The sequence below is a fragment of the Typha angustifolia genome, chromosome 9, assembly GCF_048772165.1.
Source record: "Typha angustifolia cultivar Huaian chromosome 9, ASM4877216v1, whole genome shotgun sequence".
NCBI lineage: Eukaryota > Viridiplantae > Streptophyta > Magnoliopsida > Poales > Typhaceae > Typha > Typha angustifolia.
This window is the reverse complement of record NC_133247.1, coordinates 4,296,058-4,312,850: the sequence shown is the minus strand read 5'-3', so window position 1 is coordinate 4,312,850 and position 16,793 is coordinate 4,296,058. Positions and strand designations below refer to the sequence as shown.

The 16,793-nt window shown below is 39.1% G+C and overlaps 3 protein-coding genes across 3 annotated transcripts; 1 reads left to right on the top strand and 2 right to left on the bottom strand.

Annotated features, from left to right (window-relative positions):
• Positions 1-2,047: 2,047 nt before the first annotated feature.
• LOC140766837 (cocosin 1-like) lies at positions 2,048-4,921 on the bottom strand. Its single transcript, XM_073106498.1, has 4 exons — positions 4,639-4,921; positions 4,188-4,465; positions 2,798-3,247; positions 2,048-2,556 (listed from the first exon to the last, which is right to left on the bottom strand). Exons 1-4 carry the CDS (start codon positions 4,919-4,921, stop codon positions 2,167-2,169), a joined length of 1,401 nt encoding a protein of 466 aa, XP_072962599.1. The 3' UTR covers positions 2,048-2,166.
• Positions 4,922-5,419: 498 nt separating this feature from the next.
• LOC140767680 (malate dehydrogenase) lies at positions 5,420-10,494 on the top strand. Its single transcript, XM_073107671.1, has 7 exons — positions 5,420-5,570; positions 8,141-8,299; positions 8,406-8,581; positions 8,866-9,143; positions 9,237-9,372; positions 9,455-9,566; positions 10,202-10,494. Exons 1-7 carry the CDS (start codon positions 5,528-5,530, stop codon positions 10,294-10,296), a joined length of 999 nt encoding a protein of 332 aa, XP_072963772.1. The 5' UTR covers positions 5,420-5,527; the 3' UTR covers positions 10,297-10,494.
• A 4,276-nt stretch (positions 10,495-14,770) lies between these two features.
• Positions 14,771-16,296, bottom strand: LOC140767063 (transcription factor MYB4-like). The gene is made up of 3 exons (XM_073106825.1): positions 16,090-16,296; positions 15,857-15,986; positions 14,771-15,632 (listed from the first exon to the last, which is right to left on the bottom strand). The coding sequence occupies exons 1-3, from the start codon at positions 16,220-16,222 to the stop codon at positions 15,125-15,127; spliced, it is 771 nt and encodes a 256-aa protein (XP_072962926.1). The 5' UTR covers positions 16,223-16,296; the 3' UTR covers positions 14,771-15,124.
• Between the last annotated feature and the right edge of the window lie 497 nt (positions 16,297-16,793).

Below are 16,793 nucleotides of genomic sequence, written 5' to 3'. Positions count from 1 at the left end.
TTTTTCTTTGACTTAAGGTGTAAAAAATGGAGAACTATATCTTGAAAGGTATTTTATATTTTGTTAGCTATTTTTATATAACTCATGGTGTTTTTAAAATATTAAAAATAAAACTCACGGTCAAATAATAAATAATAAATATCGATAAAGGGTATAGCAATAAATTATATCATGTTAAATTGCATATAACCAGACTAAACAAAAGAATCACTTAGTATAATTAGTTAGTCTACAAGCTCACCATTCTCTTTCACGGACCCACAGCATAAGCGACTTTTGCCTACTTAATATGGCATCGTATGATCGTATCTCCTGCAACCCCAACTACAGGAATTTCCCCATAACCAATCACATAGTGACAAGTACTTGCTGTAGGAGATTGCCGTTTCTACTTAGCATGGACCGAGTGCACAAATAGATTCGGTTGCTTAATTGAGATGTGAGATATCTGTTCAAAAGATACGGATGCTCCCTCCTTTTCGTTAAAAAAGAAATGAAAAGAAAAGAAAAGAAAGTGGGTGGCGTCGGATAAAGGATGGATAAAAATCAACACGGATAGTGTAGTTTCGATCGATGTGTATCAAGGTGGTGCGAGCGCAGTCGCCAATGAAGGATCTACTATTGGCAGCTTTAAAGCTTTGCGCAAAGGACTCCGTCATCCTTGAGAAAGCTTGGGCTATCAAAGAGACATCATCTTTGAAATGGACTTCTTGGTGTTAATTAAGATCCTCAGGGGGAAGGAATATTACCCATGGAAAATTAGGAACTTAGCAGACAATTGTAATTGTATTCGTCTCCTGAGAAGATTCAAGAATATTCGTATCTAGTATGTGGTCCGAGAGGCAAATCAGGCAGCTGACTCAGCACTTGACTAAAGGACTCTTAGATCACACTGTACTTTCATTGGGCCGGTAGACCCAGTCCACCTTGATCTATGTAAAATTCTTTTTCTAAACTCCTCGGTATAGCTGGGTGAGGGGTTAAGCTAAATATAGCTCTCCATTAATTTCATTAAAAAAAAAAAGATATAGATGCTAAAAAATTCTTAGAAAAATACAAGTAATGCAAGTCAGAGATAAAAGGCTCAATGCCTCAAATGGTAGGATATATAAGAAATGTTCATAAACTGTCGTTAATATGTATAACCTTAGGATTTTTCAATGTGACTGGTCGGATTCAAATCTGCTAGATGATTACTAAGACTCGGACTTGAAGCTCTTGTGCCTCTCTTGGCACGAATAAGAAACCCTAACCTAACCCAAAATACTGAAGGTTACTGATTCGGTAGGAATCCTCCTTTCTATTTTCTTATAATTGATAAATAATGCATCACTGGGCTTTATATGCAATTTCTGTGGTGGAATATTTGGAGAGAAAGGAATTTGGAGATTTTCAAAAAAAAAAAAAAAAGAAAGCCAGAACAACGAATAGTTTTCTTATCATTTAAAAGATATCTTGGAAAAATTCGGAAGCTTTTTATCCCAACTGTTGCAATTTCCCTTTTCATCTTTCAATTCTATCTGTAATCTTAATTTTTCTTAATATGTATCAATGGATTTTTCATTAGCCCAATGGTAAGTGGGCTAAGATCTTAGCAAGGTTACACTGCAAAGGCCCACGGGCTGGATAAAATGTGTGCACTTCTTCTTTTATTTTTACATTAATAATACTAGAGATTACTACTGTGTTGTATTATATATTTAATATTATCCACACTAGCTATTTAGTGTGGCGTTTAAGCAGTTTACAGTTTTAATTAGAAAGGGCCAACATCTCTAATTATATACAAATACTTGTTATAATATTATTTATAATAGTATTCTGATACTATAATGTATTTAATTGATACTAAAATTTTAAGGGCGACCAACTAGTGCTGTTTCTTATAATTTTACTATACTTTCTTTTTAATATCAAATATAGACAAAATTTTCTAACTAAAGGGGGCATAACTGTACATGACTCCGATATAATTCAAGCGATATTATTTTCTAAATTAATTTTAGAGATCGTGAAGAAGAAAGATATAAGAGCTAGTGCAGTGATCCTTTATTTATTTATTTAATCTCAGATGCATGCATACATAATCCCCAACACTAGACTCTCTACTTAGTTTACTACGTAAACATAAACATATATAATATATATATAACATCTCAAAGTCCGTCAAAATGCACGCTCCTTAGAAGACCTGGGAGAAAAGATCGCCATCTCTTGCCCCCTGTTAAACTTCAAATTCTTCGCCTCCTCCCTCGAGATGCGATACGAGTTGACGAGCACGTCGACGGGGATCCCTCTGAGAGCCGAGGTCTTGCCCACGACGGCGGAGTTCATGGCGTTCTCGTTGGTCTGGAAGGAGATCCAGGAGAAGCCGTCCGATCTCGCCTGGGCCAACACCGCGAAGTTCTGGGGCACGACGATGAGCTGGCCCTGCCGGAGCTCGCCGTCGAAGGCGTTCTTGCCTTGGTTGCTCACGATCTGCAGGCGGCCGCGGCCGCTGGTCACGAAGACCACCGCGTGGGCGTTGATGTTCCAGTGCGGTGCTAAGATCGCGTTCTGCAATTAAGGCATCGAAATTAGATTGGATTTTGTTGTTTTGCATATCACCCCCTGTATTTCGATCTTATTGCGAAGATGCACCTCCTCCTCGAGGACTTCGATCTTCTCTAACAAATATGTTAGTTAGGTCACTAATTTTCTTTTTTCGTTTGCTAATTATACATTTGACTCTTTTAACTATAAGAAACCATATATACTTACTAAAATTAATGTGTGGGGGGTGACTATTCTTTCTTACCCTCTGGAGAACTCCCCTATTAGCACTCAAATGGACCAAACTAAGGATGGGGAGCTTCTGGTTGTTGAGGACGGTGAGCCTCCCGCCGCCGGGGATGTAGAGATCGGCCTTCGACGGCTCGCCGATGTTTTCCCTCATCTTCATGGAGCAGATGGCTTCATCCAACCCATTAACAGCTGCCATTTTTCCCCCCTCTTCCTCTTCCTCCTCCCTCCTCGACGGCCTTGGCCTTAGCACCTCAAGCCCTCGCTCCACCCTCACTATGTGCCCTCTGTTGTCATCTTGGCTCTGCAGCTTCCTCGCCGTCTCCCGGCTCACTCCGATGGCTTCGGCTAGCAGCTCCACGTCGAAACCGCTGAAGACGTTATCCCCGGAGCTCTCCTCGCCGCGGCGGGAGGTCCGGGAGGATCCCCGCTGCCCTTGTTGCTTCCTCCCGGCAAGGAGGAATTGCTACATAAAGATATTAAAGTAAGGGAATATACAGGTTAACCAATAAGCTTTGATATTATAGGATATCTTAGTTCTCACGATAATTAATTTTTTTTTATAAAAAAAATCCCTACATTCTATCTTTATTATCATTCACATTCACACTCTATTGTAAGATTATTTATTATTCAACTCTATATTTTACTTTTAATGTCTAGAAAAGGGCCCCTAATTAATTTAACATAGAACAGCTGATGCAATAGAGAATGCTTCATTATTTGAAAAAATTAAAATACTTCAGAGGTATCCCATTTAACCTTTAAGATTATAGAAAAAGATATTACCGTTTGCAAGAAAATAATCTGTTTAACCATAATGATAATTAGGGGTGGCAAAACTTGACCCGACCTGATAACCCGACTGTTAATCGGGTTCGGGTCATAAACGGATCAACCCGCCTAACCCGATTATTAATTGGGTCGCGTTCGGGTTTATACCTCTGACCTGCTTGACCCGTTTAACCCGTTTAAGTAAACGGGTCGGGTGGGTCGGGTCACCCGTTTAACCCGTTTAATTTTAATATTATATGAATTATTAGGATTGTATTTGTGTAATACACTATTTATATATAATAAATCAGTAAATATTAAATTTTATATATAATTTGTATTAAACGGGTTAGACGGGTCGTGTTAACGTGTCGGGTAACCCGTTTAAGTATACTGGTTAGACGGGTCGTGTTAACTTGATCGGATCGTGTCGTGTTACCCGTTAATCAATCGGATCGTGTTACCCGTTAATCAATCGGGTCGTGTTCGTCTCAAGGTAATGTTGACCCAACCCGAATCTGACCCGACCCCTAAAATTTGAGATGTGTGAATGATAACAAAAACAAAACTTAGGGTGTTTTTTTTAATTAATATTACCTAGATAATCAATTGAATATATCGTAAAGGTTTACCCTGTGAGTGGCATCAAGCTGGTTGGCGCTGTTGCTGGTGTCGAAGACGGTGACCGCGGTGACCGGGCTCTTGCCATCGTTGTAGCACCAGTGCGCCACTCCGGCCGGCAATACGAGGACGTCGCCCTGCCGGAAGTGCTGGATCTTCTGGTGCTCGTCTTGGAAGCTCTGATCACGCTCTTCTTCTTCATCACCTTCCCTTCCTCCAAATCTTCGCCCGCCGGACTGCTGATACGACTCTGGGCATCCAGGAATCACTACTCCAGTGATACCCCTACCTGCATGCATGCCATCACAAAAATTAACAGCAAAACTTTTTAAATTTCTTAGAAATATTATATTTGCACCCTCTTAATTACTTTTCTTCCCATATTGAATTTACTGAAAATTAGCAATAATTCAGGAGCCTCGATGTAATTACAAAATGAGGTAGAAATTAATTATAACAAGCCTTGGAGAATGTAGACAAGGCGAGGGGAATTGGAGTAGGAAGGCAAGAGGAGGCCGTTCGGCTCGATCCTCTCGCGCATGACGGAGACGCCAGCGCACTGGAGCTGGTCGCTGTTCTCGTCGTAGTACTCGGTGACGCCGGCTTCCGACTCGACGCGGCGACTCGGCTCGAGGGCCTCGAGCGAGTCGATGCGGCACCGGCCGGTCTGCGTCTCCTCGGAGACGCCACAGAGGAGAAGCAAGCCCAAAGAGAAGGAGAGCCAAGAGAACTTAGAAGCTGCCATGGCTACTACAAAGGAAAGGTAGCTAGCAATAGGATGGTATTTATAAGAGGGGTAGGAATCTTATTTGGCATCGAGAGTGGTGGGAGACGGACTCACGTCGCCACGTATGGTTATAGGTGCCAAGCGTTTGAAAGAAGAGTATAAGTGCATGATCTACGTAGCAAAATTTTCCTGAGGTTAAGGTGAGAGGGTAGTCCATGTGTGAAGTTTTAGTGGGAGATTTAAGAGCTTGACACACGTGTAAATATTGCAATAAACACACAGCCTTTTCTTTTATTTATTATCCACGTAGGAAAATATTCAACTAAGAAAATCTTTTTGGAGAGAGATATATAATTTCATGGGTGGGCAAATAGCCCACGGGCTTTTACTCGAGTAAGGCCCAAAAGCCCAGACTAAAGAACGAAATCACCGTTTCCTGTGTGACGTTTCCCGATTCCCGCTTGAATTCACATCGCATACCGTTTCGCCGTACCCCCAAAGTAAACGGCCCCTGCGCTTGCCTCTTTCTATATATAAATATAATCTTGTCCAGAGCCACAGTTCGGCTCGGTTCATTTCTCACACTCGTTTTACTCTTCTAGAATCTTCTGCTTCTATCCACCGATGGCGAAGGATCCCGTCCGTGTTCTCGTCACCGGAGCCGCAGGTATCGATCCATCTCTAGATCCATCTTATGTATTCTTGTGACCGATGGTTAGTTCTTTGAACGATTCGATCGATGTGTCTTAGATCTGATCAAGATCTGAGCAGATCCGCTTCATGTCTGTGCATCCTATTATTATATATTAGTTTTCTAGCCGATCCGATGATCTGTTTCAGATCTGGTTGAAAGTTAGGGTTTTGAGGTCTGATTCGGATCTTGGAGGCAAACATGTGTGTAGCCTTTGGACTGTCCTGTGTTCTTCTAAGGATCGGTCTATTTCAGTGAATCCATCATTTGATATGATGGTCCTTGAATTTATAGTGCTTGATTTAAGAAGCTGGTTAAATTAATGAGCTTGGCTCGCTGAAGTAGGAACCTTTTAAAGTTGTCCATCTTACTATGTGGCTTTCATCATCGATTGAGGGTTTAGGCTTTTTAGAAATTTAATTTTCTATTTGACTTCTTTTTTCATTTGAAAATTGAGCTATCTGTAGTCTTGCTAGGTCTATATCTCCTTTGGTCAATTTTAGTTTCCACTGACTTTGTGAAAAGAAATAAGATAAGCTTAGCCAATTGATTGTACCTTTACTACTAATTGAAATCTTGTTTGGATCTTATGTTCCGACACACAAAACCTACCTAGGTACTTTGATTTTGAACAATCATTCCTTATGTTCGTAAATAAGTTTGGAGTATGTTTTACGGATTATGTTTCACAGCATGCTGTCCACGTTGTCGTTGTTTGGTACTATAGTGAATTTTATGTCCATCTGAAAGAGAATTTGTGGATCTATCTTTTCTTATGTAGTATTTATAAATTTATCGTTAAAAGTTTTCTAGTGCACTACTTTTCTGCCAATGAGTCTCTGGAAGGAATATTGAGTGGTTTGTTCTATGACCAACCCATGGCACCAAGAGATGTGGGTAAGCCTAAAAATACACACCCGGCGACATTGTCGCTTTGTTTAATAATAATTCATGAAGTCTATTTGAAAACAAGCTGGAGGGTATGCTTGTTATTTTATCAACTAGGAGACGTGAAGCTTAATTCATACAGATCAGTCAGTCACTGTAGAAACTTTTACCTCAATGGTGGTGAGCTTTGGATCTGCCGAGGAAGACAATGCGGGAGAGGCAGTTGGTGCGGCGGGAGACGGAAAGGTGGTTGGAGAAGAGTAAATGTAGCAAAGAGAGGAGGGGGGATGACGCATGAGAGGAGGCTGTCCCTTTAGCGTCCCCCAAATCTCGGGATTTGCCAAGGAAGACGAGATGGGAGAGGCAAGGTAGGACTCGGTTGGTGCGGTCGGAGAGGCGGTTGGAGAAGAGTGAAAGGTAGCTAGAGGAGGAGGGGAGGGTGGGGATGTCGTCGGAGAGGAGGTTGCTCCTGATAAACTACTGGAGAAGAGAGTGAGAGGTAACAGAGGCGATGGCAGGTAGAGACGGGGACAAAGGTATCACGGCAGGCGGCAGACGGTCATGGTTGGAGAGATTGGAGAGAGATGGGGCGAATTTTTTTTCTCTTTTATAAGGATGAGGTGGTGGGAGAGATTGAGAAGGTGGGTTAGGCTTTAGGAATTTAGGGTAGGATTTTTAGTTACTTTGTATATATATATATATAATATGTTGATGGATTCGCATCTCAACCAGACCTTTGCTCTTGATGAACTGCCGGAGAGGAGAGTGAGAGGTAACAGAGGCGATGGCAGGTAGAGATTAGGACAAAGGCATCACGACGACAGACGGTCATGGTTGGAGAGAGATGAGGCATAAATTTTTTTTTTCCCTTTCGAAAGGATGAGGTGGTGGGAGAGATTGAGAAGGTGGGTTAAGATTTAGGAATTTAAGGTAGGGTTTTTAGTTACTTTGTATATATATAATAGGTTGATCGGTTCGCGACTCGACCCGACTTGGCCCATATACTTAAACGGGTCTATAGTATAAACTTGAACACGACTCAATTATTAAACGGGTTAGGCGGGCTGACCCGTTTATGACTTAAATTCGAATATATTAAACCCAAACCCGATTAAGAGCCGGATTATTGTGTCGGGTTATCGGGTCAGCTTAAATTTTGCTACCTCTAAGGAAGATAACTTGAGTGAGTCGAGTTGGGTCGATTTCGAAGAAAAGCTTAAGTTGCGGATCAGGCGCCTGCATTGGTGACCTTGGGCATGCGAGCGACGGGCGACGACGAGGTCATTAGCAATGATGATGATGAAGGGTGAAACACTGTTAGTCTCCCTCCTCTTTTTCTCTCCCTCTCTTGCGGCACGTGCCGTGCTGACCGGTAGTTGGTAAGTGCCGTGTCATGGCTCGACCATCCTTGGTTTTGGCAACATGAAAAGATCATTATTTGGGTGTTATTATTTAAACACAACCTCTTGTTGTTTTGTGTAGCTCATGCATTCTCTTCTTGGTGAAAAATGAAGATTTCTGTTGTTCAATTTGAACAGTTACTTCTCGCATCCGGTTGATTTCACAGACCTGCCTTTTCCTCCGGATTACATGACTGATATTTTTTATATTTAAATCTTCAAGGCATAGCAGATTTGACTTTCTTTGCTATTTTGCAGGGCAAATTGGATATGCGCTGGTCCCTATGATTGCTCGGGGAGTGATGTTGGGTCCAGACCAGCCTGTTATTTTGCATATGCTGGATATTCCACCAGCTGCAGAAGCTCTTAATGGAGTTAAAATGGAGTTAGTTGATGCTGCATTTCCTCTACTTAAGGGTATTGATCATCATTTTCCTTCCTCTTCCTTAGAGATATATTAAGATTCACTTGATATGGGTATCATCAATTTATGTTTTATTGAAATTTTCAAATACTACTATAGGAGTTGTCGCAACAACTGATGCCGTAGAGGCCTGCACTGGGGTAAATGTAGCTGTTATGGTTGGTGGATTCCCCAGGAAGGAAGGAATGGAAAGGAAAGATGTCATGTCAAAAAATGTATCAATATATAAATCCCAAGCCTCTGCCCTTGAAAAGCATGCAGCTCCAAATTGCAAGGTGTGAAGCCTGAAAATTACACTCTGTATTTCTGTTTCAAATTCTAGTAAACTGAAGTGCATACTATATATTAATTACACTGTGGAAGGACACTTTTCTTATGCATAGTTGGGTTTTGTGGGGCTATTTCATTATTGTAGCATCAATGTGCTCTGAATTGAAAGCAGCAATCATGATCCTTAAAATGCTGCTTGTGCAATATCTATTGGTACATGTCTAGTTATATGATATTTTTATGCCTGCTTTTGATTAATTGCTTGAAATCTAATGATGTATTACTGCAGGTTCTGGTTGTTGCTAATCCTGCAAACACCAATGCGCTGATCTTGAAGGAGTTTGCTCCATCAATTCCTGAGAAAAACATAAGTTGCTTGACACGGCTAGACCATAATAGGGCACTTGGTCAGATTTCTGAGAGGCTTAACTTTCAAGTTAGCGATGTGAAGAATGTAATCATCTGGGGCAATCATTCTTCTACTCAGTATCCTGATGTAAACCATGCAACAGTAAATACTCCAAGTGGGGAAAAGCCTGTTCGTGAACTTGTTGCTGATGATGAATGGTAAGTGGGGTATACATGGAATGTTGTATATATAAATGCTAGTAGTGTCTTATATCTGAAGAAGGCAATTGACTTGCTATTTCCCTGAGACAGGTTGAAGGGAGAATTTATAACCATTGTTCAACAACGTGGTGCTGCAATCATTAAAGCAAGAAAACTTTCCAGTGCTTTATCTGCTGCTAGTGCTGCTTGTGATCACATACGTGATTGGGTTCTTGGAACTCCTGAGGTAATCACTAGTACTCAAATCTCCTTTTGCATTACTATCTTGTTTCATAGAAGATTCTTGATCTTTCAACCTTTGCTCACAGGGAACATGGGTTTCCATGGGTGTGTACTCCGACGGTTCATATGATGTACCAGCTGGACTAATCTACTCTTTCCCTGTGACTTGTCGTAATGGAGAATGGACAATTGTTCAAGGTATGCTCATTAATATTTGAATCTCTACAGTTGTACTGGTTATAAGGGGCTTAGCATCTCAAGTTCCTTGTGCACGATTCATTTTCCAATTTTTTTAATTAGTGTAGAGAGAATATGTCTATACCATTTCCAGTAGGCATCTCATGACACTGAAGGACTGATATGGATCAAAGACACCTAAAACTTAATTTTGTATGGATGCTCTTTTGCCTTGGTTTCTATAGAGGCTGTTTAATTTCGTTCTCTTTAAAAGTGCCAGTTGTTTTATGACAAACTAGTGGGTTACCTAAAATCAAAGTGGCTTGAGGTTTCTTGATGATATTGTCTATTCATGATCAGAACTTATGTTTGTGATGGTGATACCTTTATTTACTGTTGCTTGCTTCACTTCATGATATGGGAGAGGAGTTTCAAATATAGTCTTTGTTATTCCAAGTTATAAATTCCATTTCTTTCCCTAATGTTTAACACAATATCTGCAGATGATCTTGTGAATGTTTTGTCTTGCCTTTCTTTTATAATTGGTAGCTTTGCTAATGAGGGCGTAAAGTACTTTCTTGTTGTCTATCTTGCTTGGATTAAGTAGGTGCTGTGATTTCGTCTAGTACCTGACCTCTTCCTTTAAATTATTACAGGTCTTCCAATTGATGAGTTCTCAAGGAAGAAGATGGACGCGACTGCGCAAGAGTTAGCTGAGGAGAAGGCTCTAGCATACTCTTGCCTCTCTTGAATGTGCTTTTTTTGACACTTCTAGAGCAGTCGATTGGCGCAAACTTTTGAGGCTTAAATTGGTATAATGTTGAATAAACTATATTTGCTTCTCTAGAGACATTGACACAGACAAGAGTTGCATCTCCTGAACCTGTTACTCGTTTCACTTGGCTTTTCTAATTACTGTTGAACTTGGTAGCAACTGTTTCAGTGTGAAGTTTTGCAGAGTATCCTATTTTTCCATCACCCGTTTACATTACAATGAGTAAAACATTGGTAGTATTATTGCTTTCGTAAAATTAATTGGTTCAGAATGAGGGTTAAATTTTAGCTTTCACGCAGGATAATAGAATTTTGATTATCGTATCTGTTTATGTGGATAGGATAACAAAGTACAGATTGATGAAAAAAAATATTAAAATGAGATTATGCTTAATATTTTTCTAAAACTTGAGATTATGTGGAATATATTTTTATAGATTCATGTAGGATTCTTCACCGATAAATCTCTATTCATATTGGCTAGTAGCTCGGAATAACAGAAGGTAATCTTAAAACCATATCGAGCAAAAGCTTGAACACATAAGTTTCTTTCATGTGCTTGAATTAGTTTTAATTGTGGTTTATTCTCTTTTTATCTGTTAAAAGAAGGAGGAGCATTCCAGACGCTAGCTAACAACACTTCGGCAAAAATATGGAATAGTACGAAGAGCCGAGCCGATAGTTCTGTACGACACTACGACGATGAACTTTTTTATTCGTACAATCTGCTACTTTGTAGAAGTTTCCTACTTTTGACTCAGAAAAGTGAACTAGAGAGTGCTGGTCAAAAGTGTACCCAACCCAACCCAACCCAACCCAACCCAACTCAACCAGGAAGCCGACAAATAGAAAAAGTTTGCTACTTCTCAGAAAATCTCAAGGATTGAAGCTTGTCTCATCGTAAGCTTTTTCAAAAGTTAGATATGGTCACGACAATCATATCAAAGCAATTAAATCTCACTATCCTTTAGCTAATTTTAAGCTCTGGGTCGTTCCTCGTGCCATTGCTCCTAGTTACCACCCCCACCATCGATCGACTTCCTCGTCCCTGGGTACTCTTCTAACTTTCTAAATTCGAGTGGTTGTTTCATGATAAGTTAGTAGCTCATCCAATTTTTTGATATTTTTCCTTTAGTGCATCAAAAACACCGTAGCTTTAACTTTCACCTGACAACACGATGAAATAGGAAATAACTTGTTATCTATAAAAAAATATCAAAAATATTTCTCATCTAACTTCAAAATATGAGATAACTTTTACCTTAGGAGTGCCATTTTACATTTACAGTTAGATTAACTTATGTATATTTGGTTAAGAAACCAAACATAAAGCTGTTTTTGAGTTATTAGAAGCAGAATACAAGAGCGGATTGATGTGGATAATAACAAGAACAAACTGAAAAGTATTCCGGATAGATCCTAATTTAAAATTAATTCGGCAGAAGACATGCTTTTTCGTACAGGCAGACAGGGACATCAAAAAAGAACAAATAATCTTGTAAGCATAACGGATCTGGTTGTCTGCGAGTGTAAAGGAGAATCCCTTCGGGATTACAATGTCTAGATCTCGACAACCAAGTTCTTGGCCATTAGCAATCTCAAGATTTAGCTGGGGCGAGAGATAGCATCTCAACTGTGGTAGAAACTTATATACACATAGACAACTTTTATTCTTAAAAACAATCTCGACAGCCTGGATTTCGACAGCGTTGTATTAGTTTACGACAACTCGGACAACTTGACCAAGAATGTTTCCAAAAATAAAGAAGAAAAAAGGGATAGAAAACTAATCATACTTTGACCATGAATTCTCTACGTACTTTCCGTTTTTTGAAATCAACTCGTTTTTATTGCCGTTCGCCCTGATAAGTTATATTATTGTGTAATCCTACTCTTGCTTTGTTCATGATGACAACAATCTGTGATTATTTCTGTACCTTTTTTTTGAGAAATTATTTGTTTGGTAAAGCTCACTGCGAAAGCTAATGTCAGAGAAGTCTAGATTGATCAAGAATGGGAGACCCCACTGTGTTGCAGATGATCTAGATTGAGAATTATTTCGCTCTCGGTTTGAATGATCTACCGATGCAGATTTGGAAGCATTTGCAAATTCCACATAGAACATCCAACTCATTCTGACAGATGAGTATAAACACAATCCAATTGCATCAAGAAGTATCCAATTCCAGCACTGCTGGCCAGCTGAATGTCTGCAAGTTGCATGCAAGATATCTAATTTTTCTTCTTTCAGGTACGTGAAGGGACCAAGCCATGCAGCATGAACTAAGACAAATAACATTTTTACGCGGTTTGCCCAGTTTTCCTTTTCGATTTTATTTTGCGCGTTCTTGGACTAATCGTTATCCAGCCAATATATCATATATTTTCTCTTCAACAACTGGTAGAAAATTATGCGGTAATTGATTTCATATTGATAGCGAAAGTGTGAATTAGGTAAACATCAGAGCGACGATGAGCTTATAATAAAATTCTCTTTCTTTGAAGAAGACAGGCAATGGAATTTGACTTGGTGTTATAAAACCAGTGGCATTGAAGCAGCTGATTTGGTCTTTAAGCTGAACATTACAGACAAATTAAAGTCTCACCATCAGAGAAGTTATTTTGATGATCTTATTATTCTTCCAATAATTAGTAACTCTCATTGAATTCTACAAACACTAGTTTTCTAATGCATCTCTTACATTCTCCATTGAGTTGGTGTTAAGTTCCATCAGTTTAATTATACAGACAATTTGTTATATGAATCCTTTCTTATAGGTGGTGGACATGGTTTTAGTGTATGTATTCCACTATGGGTCAGATAATGAGGAGCAGCCATACATGGAAAAGGACAATTTGCAGACAAGATTGATTTGAAGTTGTTCTCTATTAGAAAATTAATAGGACGGTTGCAAATTGCAAGGAATGTAAATATAATATTAGCTAGATGACCATGAAACAACGATTAAAGAAGAAAATATATAAAATACTTTTTAGTAACTTAAATGTGGTGGTCAAAATTATGCGTCGAAGTTTATAAACAAATGGTGCTAGATCTTATCCTAGATGTGCATTAATAAAGGTAAGTGGCTGTTCCATGTGTGGTGGAAAAATTCTTTACATTGGTGAAGAGATGAGAGCTTACAGCCTCAACTGATTGATCTTTGAGACCATTTGATAGTTTTGAAAAAAAGAAACTCTTGTGTTCTTCGTTGACCGATTAATCTAGCGAAAGATTTCCATGTCCAACGGATAGAGCTCGTGTTAACAATTACTATCTAAAAGATTTATGAGCAATTAGTATGGCTTGCATTGAGAACTTTGACCCAGCATCTTGGCCTTCTCCTCTGCTAACTATAAGCTTTCATCTTTGCTAAATCTGAATGCAGCCATACCAATTCCTCCAAGAACTATTCTGAAACTAATGCACATGTGATGTGACCGAGCCATGCAACGGGAAGAACAATTATTTAATCATGCTTTGCCGTCCCTTTTCACTAATATTTACATTAATCAACTGCAGCTGTCTGTCTGTAGTTATTAATTCTTTGCACCGGGTAGCCAAAAACTCTCTGTCAGACATATATATCATGACAACAGTGAGCAGTAGATGACTGGATAATCATCTAAGCTGGCAAACATTATAAAATCTAAGAGTATCTGAACAGTAGAAGTGAGCGGTTTATGGATTCACAAGCTTGTGTTTGCTTCTATGTCAGTAAACACTTTTTACTGTTTGGAAAAGAGAACAGTAAGTTACCCATCTAGTTCCATACTAGTGCTCAGTTTGGAACTCATGCAGCTTTATATAATTACTTAGTTAGTTAATCCGTTTCTAGATTATTAATCTTTTCCATCGTCAGTAGTTGCATATTTCTTTCTGATTAATTTATATATGAACAACTCTGTCAAAGAGTATGGTGAAATATTACTGGGTAAAGGTTGGTATAATAGTCAGTTCTCTAAGTTTAAACATAATATATGATCAAAGATGAGAAATTAGCGCACGTATCTTAACATTTAAGATATGGACCGGCGTTTACTGCATTATAGAGGTAGCTTAACAATAACAGGTCTATTAATCTTTTATTGGTCCTTCCCAAATTTCTCTTCATCTGTACTCTTATTAAGATATATTGAAGAGTTGTAAGTCTGTGCTTATATAATTATGTTTGAACAAGTAACAGATGCTTTAATTATAGTAAACTAATGGATATTGGATATTTTAATTGCCACTTCATTGAAGCTTGGAAAGCTCTAGACTTAACCTATTGATTGACTAAGCCAGTCCTGCTATTTTTGACCTGCCATGTAATGCTTGGCATTGTAACAAGTGAGAACACTAAGTAGAGATTAATAGGAACTTATGGGGTGACACAATTCTATAAAATCTCCAATTTTGTCGTGCTTGCGATCGAGGATGAGGAAAACTGAAGCAGAAGTCCACAGGGTATTTCAAGATCATATATAAAGTCTAAAGTTATGCTTGATAGACATATTTTCTTTTGACTATCATGGAAGTTACAAAGATTTGCAATGTGAATCACCCAAACACTTTTCTCTTCTATACAAATAAAGTACAATGGATGTATACAAAATTCCAAAGCTAATGCAGCTTTGTGCTTTTTGCCTTTCTAACCAAGTCCAATCCACCAATGTCTCTTCTTGATTCAGTAAATCTCTTCAGATTAGATTAATTAGCCAAGGAGGATAAAGAATTTGTAAGATAAAAAAATAAGTGTGAAGTTAAAAATTCCCTTTGCCTATATTGAGATTTGAACTCATTTAATCACCCTTGAAAGTGGTTAAATTTGCTGCAAATCCTTCATTTGTCCAGCTTCCAGGAAGAGCCTTAGCCAAAAGTCCATGTCATCACTGCTTGATGAGCTGAAAGACCCGAAAAATTCACCATTTCGATCGAAAGAAGGAGCTTCCGACGCATTAAAATCCATTTGGGTCTCGTAGTTATCGATCGACAATGCCTCTGACCAGAAGCTATCATCAATCTCAGTAAATTCTTGAGAAGAGAAGCTCTCTTCTTTGGCACTGACACTGATATAATTCTCTCCTGTCACCATAGATGATTCTGCTTCTGAGGAGAAGTCACTGAATGATTGCTCTGAGGTTGCTGCCATGATCAATTCACTATCGAAACTCTGGTGTTTGTTGGTCGGTTTCGATCCAGTCTTGCTCTTTCTCTTTGATTCATGAGAAGTTTGAATTGAAGTGAACCTCTTCTTCAAGTGGGTGTGCCACACATTCTTGATCTCGTTGTCTGTTCGACCGGGCAGCCTTGCTGCGATTGCTGACCACCTAACGACAAGAAAGAAAAGAAAATTCTTATTAAGATATCTGCACAGTAAACAGAATCTAATCTTGTTATCAACTTTGATTACTCTCAGTGAAGGTACAATAGCATTAATAAAAGTTTCCTTAGCCTCAAACTGATATTTGATTAAAAACAAAAGTGATAGAAAAAAAGGAGATGAAATGAATCTAAAAATTAAAAAAGAAGAAGAAGTTTAATCCTCCTGTACCTGTTTCCAAGCGATTCATGCAAGTTAATGATTGCTTCTTCTTCCTCCCTGGTAAAATTGCCGCGCTTAATGTCCGGCCGCAGGTAGTTCATCCATCTAAGCCTGCAACTCTTCCCACATCGCAGCAAACCTGGAGATTTAAACACCAGATAAGATTAAAAAATTTAGAACTATAGATTGAAGACCCATCAAAGATAGTGATGATAACAAGTGATTAATGGATTGATACGTACCAGCTTGCTTCGGTAGAGCTCGCCAATTGCCATGGCCATGTTCCTGGATGAAAGAAACGAGTATCTGGTCTTCTTCTTGTGTCCATGGGCCCTTCTTTAGTCCCATCTTCTCACAGCAAGGAGCTCTCACCATCTTGGAAAATTCTATAGAGAGAAAACTCTCACTCCTTCTTCTTCCTCCTCCTCCTCTTGCCTTGTAATCTAAGAGCTTGTAGGATCCCTTACACCCTTTGGGTATTTATTTATATTGCAATCCATTCAGAAACGTGATCAATTGGCTGCTTCTGAGAAGGAGAGAGGGTAATTTCCGGGACCCACGAATTATTTTATCATTTTTCTCAGCATTTGGTACGGGAAAATAAAAAAGTTGACTTAGGGTACTTGGCAACCTTCCATTGGCTGCCAAATCAATATGTTTTGACTGCCTTGGCAGCCAATCATCGGCTGCCCAATCCCATGCCCATCTTTTATTTTTTTTACTTTTATTTTTAATAAAAATTTCATGCATCAATTAATCTAAAAGATCCTTCATAATTTCATATGGCACTTCACCATGCCATACATACATACATACATACATACATACATAATAACAGAAAAAGACCATGGTGATGGTGGGGGGGGGGGTCATGCATGGATGATGTGGATCCCTCTCTTGGATCTGGCATGTCCAAATACAGGCACACTGGCGTACGTGCGCGTGC

What these genes read in the sequence shown, in the direction of transcription:
- LOC140767063 (XM_073106825.1), bottom strand. Translation starts at nt 16,222, where the DNA reads ATGGTGAGAGCTCCTTGCTGTGAGAAGATGGGACTAAAGAAGGGCCCA. An exon ending in AGCTCTACCGAAGCAAGCTG is followed by an intron (nt 15,987 to 16,089) that starts GTACGTATCAAT and finishes TTAAATCTCCAG; the next exon opens with GTTTGCTGCGATGTGGGAAG. An exon ending in CATGAATCGCTTGGAAACAG is followed by an intron (nt 15,633 to 15,856) that starts GTACAGGAGGAT and finishes TCTTGTCGTTAG; the next exon opens with GTGGTCAGCAATCGCAGCAA.
- LOC140767680 (XM_073107671.1), top strand. Translation starts at nt 5,528, where the DNA reads ATGGCGAAGGATCCCGTCCGTGTTCTCGTCACCGGAGCCGCAG. An exon ending in TCTCGTCACCGGAGCCGCAG is followed by an intron (nt 5,571 to 8,140) that starts GTATCGATCCAT and finishes GCTATTTTGCAG; the next exon opens with GGCAAATTGGATATGCGCTG. An exon ending in AGAATGGACAATTGTTCAAG is followed by an intron (nt 9,567 to 10,201) that starts GTATGCTCATTA and finishes AAATTATTACAG; the next exon opens with GTCTTCCAATTGATGAGTTC.
- LOC140766837 (XM_073106498.1), bottom strand. Translation starts at nt 4,921, where the DNA reads ATGGCAGCTTCTAAGTTCTCTTGGCTCTCCTTCTCTTTGGGCTTGCTT. An exon ending in CCTTGTCTACATTCTCCAAG is followed by an intron (nt 4,466 to 4,638) that starts GCTTGTTATAAT and finishes GCATGCATGCAG; the next exon opens with GTAGGGGTATCACTGGAGTA. An exon ending in AGCTTGATGCCACTCACAGG is followed by an intron (nt 3,248 to 4,187) that starts GTAAACCTTTAC and finishes ATCTTTATGTAG; the next exon opens with CAATTCCTCCTTGCCGGGAG.